This window comes from Plectropomus leopardus, chromosome 20 (genome assembly GCF_026936395.1).
Source record: "Plectropomus leopardus strain MGB_pleo_1.0 chromosome 20, ASM2693639v1, whole genome shotgun sequence".
Taxonomy (NCBI): Eukaryota; Metazoa; Chordata; class Actinopteri; order Perciformes; family Serranidae; genus Plectropomus; species Plectropomus leopardus.
In genome coordinates, this window is record NC_142195.1 from 30,754,342 (window position 1) to 30,761,841 (window position 7,500).

The 7,500-nt window shown below is 38.1% G+C and overlaps 2 protein-coding genes across 4 annotated transcripts in view; both read right to left on the reverse strand.

Moving 5' to 3' along the window:
- hsdl2 (hydroxysteroid dehydrogenase like 2) overlaps window positions 1–1,844 on the reverse strand; it is a 6,247-nt gene extending 4,403 nt beyond the window's left edge. Inside the window, exon 1 of the mRNA XM_088070765.1 lies at window positions 1,693–1,844. Coding sequence (XP_087926891.1) covers window positions 1,693–1,709 — 17 coding nt within the window. The 5' untranslated portion in view covers window positions 1,710–1,844. The remainder of the gene's footprint in view (window positions 1–1,692) is intronic.
- A 1,575-nt stretch (window positions 1,845–3,419) lies between these two features.
- LOC121939019 (polypyrimidine tract-binding protein 3-like) overlaps window positions 3,420–7,500 on the reverse strand; it is a 14,866-nt gene continuing 10,785 nt past the window's right edge. For all 3 annotated transcript variants that reach the window (XM_088070763.1, XM_088070762.1, XM_088070764.1), the window contains 4 exons: window positions 6,301–6,393; window positions 5,769–5,991; window positions 5,452–5,529; window positions 3,420–4,664 (listed from right to left, as the gene is read on the reverse strand). In XM_088070763.1, the coding sequence (XP_087926889.1) occupies window positions 4,532–4,664; window positions 5,452–5,529; window positions 5,769–5,991; window positions 6,301–6,393 (527 nt within the window). In that variant the 3' untranslated portion in view covers window positions 3,420–4,531. The remainder of the gene's footprint in view (window positions 4,665–5,451; window positions 5,530–5,768; window positions 5,992–6,300; window positions 6,394–7,500) is intronic.

A 7,500-nucleotide genomic window follows, 5' to 3' on the forward strand; every position in this document is an offset into this window, starting at 1 on the left:
TATTTGCGATTTTAAGATCAAATATGTTCTTTTTTGTTTCTTTAATGGAAGCGTTCGTCTCACATGATGTGTTCTCGGACCGTCAGACATTAAAAAATCCCACAATAATTTCAGTTTTTACAGCTGAAAAGCAAATTTATTTGTGGCAGGTTTAGAACATTTTCTTTAAACATTGTCAAAAAATTTAAATGAAAAAACAAACAAAAAACAACACACACACACACACACACACACGCATACACGCATACACGCACACACACACACACACACACACACACACACACACACAATATATATATATGTATATCTATATATATAAATATAGATATATATATATATATAGAATCATCATTTTTTGAGAAAAAAACAGCCAGCAATAACAATAATAACAAAAATATTGGCATATTTTCTAAAAAGTTGATAACATTTTTTACAGAAAAAAAAAATTACATTTTTTTAAGGACATAAGTAAGCAAAAACTCAAAAAAGTCATCAAATTAAATAACAATAATAATAAAAATTCCACTATGGCAAAATAAAAATATAAATCCCTCTACTGGTGCCTAAAAAAAATTCCACCCAACCCTGTCTTGCACCAAACCCTCCCGCCTCATTAATAACCAACAGTCCCTTACTTTATGCAGCACTGTGGGGAGCAGCGTGAGCATGAGACAAATTATACCACTGAAATTTAGTGATCTTCTCTTTAAACTCATGAAACACTTTCCCTGATGTTTGCTGTCAGTTTGTTCTTTTGTTTGCAGACCTCCGGCTGTTTGCTCCTCACCAAACAAGCTACACACAGCTGCACTCAGCTACACTCAGCTGCACTCAGCTGCACTCAGCAGCATGCGTTTTAACCCATGCTCATTCTGTAAAACTTACAATAAAGAGTTGTATTGTCAATAATAATGAAAATGAAGCAGTGTCCGTGTGGCTGTGGTGACACTCAGCATGATCACCTGTGGAGCAGCTCTCAGGGCCGCTGACACCAAACTCCTTTGGAAACATGGGGTCATTTTAAAGTGCCTTGCTCTGAGGTCCGCAGGCAGAGTCAGGAGCCGAACTACACACTGACCCTTAAACACGCATCCCTAAAACACCTGATTCGGCTCCAACAAAGTCCAACGACTTCATATGACAGAGCAGAAAACTCAACAAAACCGGTTCAAACACCCATATGTCGCTGCTGTCACCAAACTCCAGCGAAGAAAATGCGGTTTTTACAGAAAACCGTTCACAGATCACACAGCAGACCGATAGGAGCCGAAAGCGGCCCGGTGTCTGAGGCAGAGGGGTGAACGGCCCGGTTCGGCTCGGCTCCAGTCCCGGTGCACACCGTGTGGGATAACAGCTGACCTTCTGCAGTACCCAGGAGACAAAGCTCCACAGTGAGGGTTAGATAATGAGACACACGCCGAAGGTGCCAAACTCCATAGGAAAATAGTTCAACTCTTGCTCTTGCTCAAAGGTCAACAGGAAGAGACAGCGGAATCAAACTACAGCATTTTCTGAGGCAGAAACCTCCACCCATCAATTCGGCGTCAATAAAGTCCCGAACTGAAGGTGTTAACTGGGCTAAAATCAGACTAAAAACTGAAGTGACTGTCGGGCTGGTTCTCGGTGTTGTGATGGACTCTGGAGTTAAATCGACGCTTTTGTGAATGGACTTCTGTGTGTAAGCAGACTCACCCTGTGTTCTGCAGCATCGTCGGCTCGGTGTCGGAGGAACAGCTGAAGGATCCGTTCACACAGCTTCTCTTCGAGAATGACAACACGTCGCCTTCAGCACCTTTCACCCAGTTCAAGACGCTCAAGTCAACCGGAAGTCACCGATCACCCACTCCGCTCCACTTCCGGTCTGCAGGCAAAGATGCACGCGCATCGGTGAGATGTCCAACTTTTAAATTTGGCTTAAAAATGTATTCTGTTTCGGAATGTAACTGAGTACATTTACTCAAGTATTTTACGGTAGTAAATATTTGAGGCACTTGTACTTTACCTGAGTATTTTCTTTTCATGTCTCTTTATACTTTATGTCAGAGGGAAATATTATTTAATTTCACATCATTTATCTGAAAGATTTCGTCACTTGACAAATTAGGATTTCTACGTCAAAAAGTTTATAAAATGTGATATTTTGTTATAAATTAAATTACCGATCAGTTCACACAAGTACAGCTGAATTGAGAAGTTAATTATTCAATTATGTGATTGTCATCAAATTAATTGGCAATTATTCAATTATTCTCATAAACATTGGGGGGGGGGGGTACATTATATCTAATCATTTTCAGTTTTTGGTGTTTTTTTATTTAAATAATTGAGAGAGTTTTTGGGATGTATGCTTTTGTAATTTTAATATTTTCTCTGTGTTTTTTCCCCTCTGTTTAAGTCACTTTGAGGTTTTTGGATTTTTTTTTCTTATTTCTAATTTGACTTTTATTGACAATTTCTTCTTTTTTTCATAATTTAGATTTTTTGGGGTGTGATATTTATTTGAAGGTGGGTTTTTTTCTATTTTCCCTCTTAGAATTTTGAGGTTTGGACATGTATATATATATTTTTAAACTTTTTTTTCCTGCTTTTAAGAGAAGTTTAAGTGATGTTTTAGTGGTGGGAGAACAAGTTGGTCCATTAAAAAAACATTTAATTATTTTTATTTTTTTTTGTCTGACCATTTCCAAAGCTTTGTGAAATTATTTAAAAAACATTTTTTAGATTTCTCAAAAGTGACCTGATGGAAATATTGTTGCAGTACATAAAATTAAAAATATAATAACTGAATAAAAACACATGAAAATAAAACGTGAACATGTTCGCTGGAACACCAAACAAAGCGTCTCGCTCACAGCGTTCGATATTGTAGAATCAGGTTCTTGCACATCTTCGTAGACAAAACTTTTCCGGGACTTTTCAAGGACAAGTAGTATATTTTGTCCTTCTCTCGCTCGTTTTTTTTTCAAACATAACTTCAGCATCCCCAATGATGTGTTCAAGGACTTTTGGAAATGTGAAAATCCAACAATAATGTGTATAGAAAACATGCCTTTCAAAATAAATTGAAAAATAAATTTCAAGAAACACAAAGAAAATTGTCTTTTTTTCTATTTGCTATTAAAAAATGCCCACCAAAAGTATTTTTAAAAAATGCTAAAATGTCTTCTGTAAAAACAAAATGTTTAAAAAGATGTCCAATTTGTTGTGATTGTGATAAATATTGCCTTTTTTTTTTTTACTTTTTCAATAAAATCACAAAAATAATAAGAAAGAAAAAAACAGTTTTGAAATACCATATACAAAAGAGCACAACGTCCACATAATGTTTCTTACAGTTGGTGATAAAATAAATACAAAATAAAGCTCGGCTAAAACTTCCAAACTTCAAATTACAATAAAAAACTTTTAAAAACCAGAGCTGGATTTAAATAGATTTTAATAGAAACAAATGAAGGTTGGACATTTGAACCAATCAGCTCTGCTTGGCACACACACACACACACACACACACAGATAAATATATACACACGATGCATAAATACACACACACGTATAAATACGCACATACGTGTATAAATACACACACACGTGTATAAATACACACAGGTGGAGGACAGGTGGGCGGGACGTCCAGAGCATGTTTACAGTAAAAACACAGTTATTATAAAACCTTCCCCAAAATATAAACCAACATTACCACAAAATCATCTTAAAATAAGTGAAAAATTGTCCAAAAAAATCTTAGGTCAGATCAACACAACCCGCCACCGAAGCTCCGCCCCTACGGCACGCAGAAAATCAAAAACCAGCCGAAAAATCCAGAGAAATAAGGCACAGGAGTGGGTTCGCAGAAATCAAAAGAATCATTTCTGTCAATCAGACGAAAGAAGCAGGAAGCCGAAACCCCCAAAATCTGTCCACGTTTTTGCATTTCAGAGAAGTTTTCTGCAGTTTTACAGTTTGTTTGTCGGTGAAAAGGCAGTCTGTCAATCAAACATGAAAAAAGAAAAACTCACTTTAAAAACCGAAAAACGATGAGTTCAAAACTGCTTTTGCAGCACAAAAAAAACCCCCAAAAATAAATAACTTTAGACACTGAAGTGATTTTTTTTATCCATGCAGAGAAACTTTAAATATTAAAAGAAAAATGTAAAATATTTACGTTTACAGATTTTATAGATCTTAAAAAAAAGCAGGTTTTCATTTAAGCTTTTTTTTTTATGACATTAATTCAACATTCAGAAGAGACGAGTTCAGCTGACAGTCGTTGGACTCCATTACCCACAAAGCATTGCTTCTGCGAGCTCGTCTGCTGGGCATGTGCTCTGTGACCTCGGTAACCGTGCCCCCCCCGTGATGTCACATCATCCGTCACGATGATGTCAGAGTGTTTGTAGGCACAGAAAGCTCAGAGGCCTCTCCCATTGGTCGCTTTGTTCCCCCCACGGGCCAATCAGAAGCCCCGAAGTCTGCTGAGCTCATCGGCTCCAAAGGTCAAAGGTCAGAGAGAGGGAAGGGAGACTCGGACGCGTCAGATGGTGGACTTGGAGAAGGAGACTCGGAGGTGCTGGTTGTGGTCCAGCTGGTGGTCGTGCAGAGCGATTAGAGCCTCGATGGCGTCCTCCACCGATGAAAGCTGCATTAACGCCATCTTCCTGTCCTTCCTGTCAACACAGACGTCAAAGGTCACCATGAGGTCACCATGATGGATGTATTATAGATGTTTTATAGATGTATTATACTATAGATGTATTACAGGAAGTCTGGATACAGCGTTGGGGGCGGGGCCTCATTCATTCCTATGAGAGCTGCTTGTTGGCGCGTGAAGCAGAGAAAACTCTTTTTCCGGGTTTAGAAAAGTGTAAAATACCCGGATCTACGGCCGTAGAGATTAACGATCGTAGAGATTAACCATCGTAGAGATTAACGATCGTAGAGATTGACGATTGTAGAGATTAACGATCCTGAGATTAACGATCGTAGAGATTAACGATCCTGAGATTAACGATCGTAGAGATTAACGATCCTGAGATTAACGATCGTAGAGATTGACGATTGTAGAGATTAACGATCGCAGAGATTAACGGCGGCCGAGTTTGAATGGTCTAGAAGAAGTAAACTCACGGCTCTTTTGGATGGCGATACTGCGCCGGATGGTTCATGCGGGGACGGAGACAGAAGACCTTTAGCGCTTCCGAAAAAAGTATTTCGTGATTCTCAGACTCTGTCTCGGTGTTGGTCGGAGGGGAAAAGTCTTTCAGGGTCAGAGTCGTCACGTGACTCAGACGCTGTAACACTTTCGGCCACGGTGTACATTTTGCGTCAACGCATTGCGCACTTCCTGCGGGCTTGGTCAACATGAGGTCAGAGGTTGTCTCGAGGTCAGAGGTCAACTCAAGGTCAGAGATCAACTCGAGGTCAGAGGTCAACTCAAGGTCAGCTGTGACTCACTGGAAGAACTTGAAGGCTCTGACGGTGAATCCACTGGAGCAGAAAAGATCCTTCAACACGTCCTCACTGACCGAAGAGCTGCAACACAAACAGACAACATTCACACCTGAAACATCAAACAGACAAAACATCAAACATGACCAGAACAGACAACATTCACACCTGAAACATCAAACAGACAAAACATCAAACATGACCAGAACAGACAACATTCACACCTGAAACATCAAACATGACAATATTTTTTATAAAACAGGTTAAAGTGAATGAAATAATATCTTTTTTTTTGACAGGTTGAAGTGGGTGAAATAAATTACGGGATGTTGGAGAGGTGCAGTGTTGCCGACGGAGGGAAGATGTTGTTGAAATTTTTGGATCCGGGTTTCTTGAAGCGGTGGAGGGCGGAGCCCGAGAAGTCCCGAGTCAGTGCCTGCTCCTCTTGCCCCGCCCCCCCACGCGGGAGCTGCACTACCGGGTGTTTGGACAGCATCACCCGAATCACGTTACCATGGAGACGCTGCCCGTTCAGGTGACTCATGGCTGTGATGGACAGAAAATAAAAACAGTAATTAAAAAAAAGATTCTTTCCAAAACAAATGAACAAAGAATCAGCAAAAAGGAAAAAAATGCAACACATAAAAACTTAGATTTTTACTTTAACTGAACATTAAACACTTTAACAGAAGTGCAATAAAAAAATAACCACAAACTTTACTCAAAGACTTTTTCTCTACAGCCAGCAGAAAAATTCATCCGTTGTTTTTCAGTCCAGCTGAGACGATTAATGTGATGAAATCAAACGGAAACATTTTCGGTTTCAGCAGACAGAAATGATAAAGTGTGTCGCACCCAGCTGAGCCTGAGTGGCGTCGCTCATCTGAACGAGAGCGTTTTCCTTTTTATTGAAGAGGATTTTCACTCGCTGAACGTCCCCGTAAACCCCTGAAAACACACACAAACACACACAGCTGACAGCATGTTCACATCAACCCGAAAAACCTGCAGCCGAAAACATCAGCCGCCGACCGGACGCCAGCAGAGAAGCGTGCATCTGACGATTCACGCTTCTTCAGGCCTGGTTTTCTTAAAAAAATGCCCGTTCCTTTTCGGCTTTTAACAGTTATGATGATTTGTTTTCCTTTGCGATATTTTGTGAATTTAAAAAGTTTTGTGGAATTTTTTTCTTTTGAAATTTGAGGCAGATTTATTTCCAAAACTTTTTGTCAATTTTCTTTTTATTTAAATTTTTTTTGTAATTTTCTTCCCTTTAAAAGACGTTGTATGATTTTTTTTCTTTTAGAATTTACCTCTAAATTTTTGGGGGATTTTTAAAAACTTTTGATTTTTTTCATTTTAACTTTTTTTGTGATTTATGAAAACAATTGGTCCTTGAAGTTTTGACAATTTTGTCCTTTAACAGTTTTGGTGATTTATTTTGTCTGTTGACTTTTATCTTTCAAAAGTTTCAGTAATTAAAAAAAATAAAAGGCGATGTGTTTTCTTTTTTTTAAAAAAAATGCAATTAATTTTCTTTAATATGCTTTGGTGATTAAAAAAGGTGATTTTGTGATTCTGTAAATAAAAACCACCCGCCAGCCTGCCAAAATGACCCAATTTAAAATGTAAATGTAAATAATCATGTGAATTATTAGATTTCAGACTGTCCTTGAACACATCACGTGGGATGACCACTTCATGCGTCATTCAGGAAGACTCAACCAAAAATATCTGCATCTTTGGGGAGGGTAAAAAAAATAAAAATAAAAAAACAAAACATCCACCCCTCTTCTGATAAATAAAGAACAGTCCCTTAGGCCTGCTGTTATATTTAGAGGAGTGATGACACCTCTGCTTTTCTTCATTCAGCAGCTGACTGACTGTTTTATGTCACATGCTGATTATTTTCTATCATCACTTTTTATTTTGTTTATTTTTCTTAAATGTTGAAAGTTGAGCAGAGTCTGAAAATAATAATAAAATAATAACAATAATAATAATGATAATTATGACGATGATAATAATAATAATAATAATAATAATAATGATGAT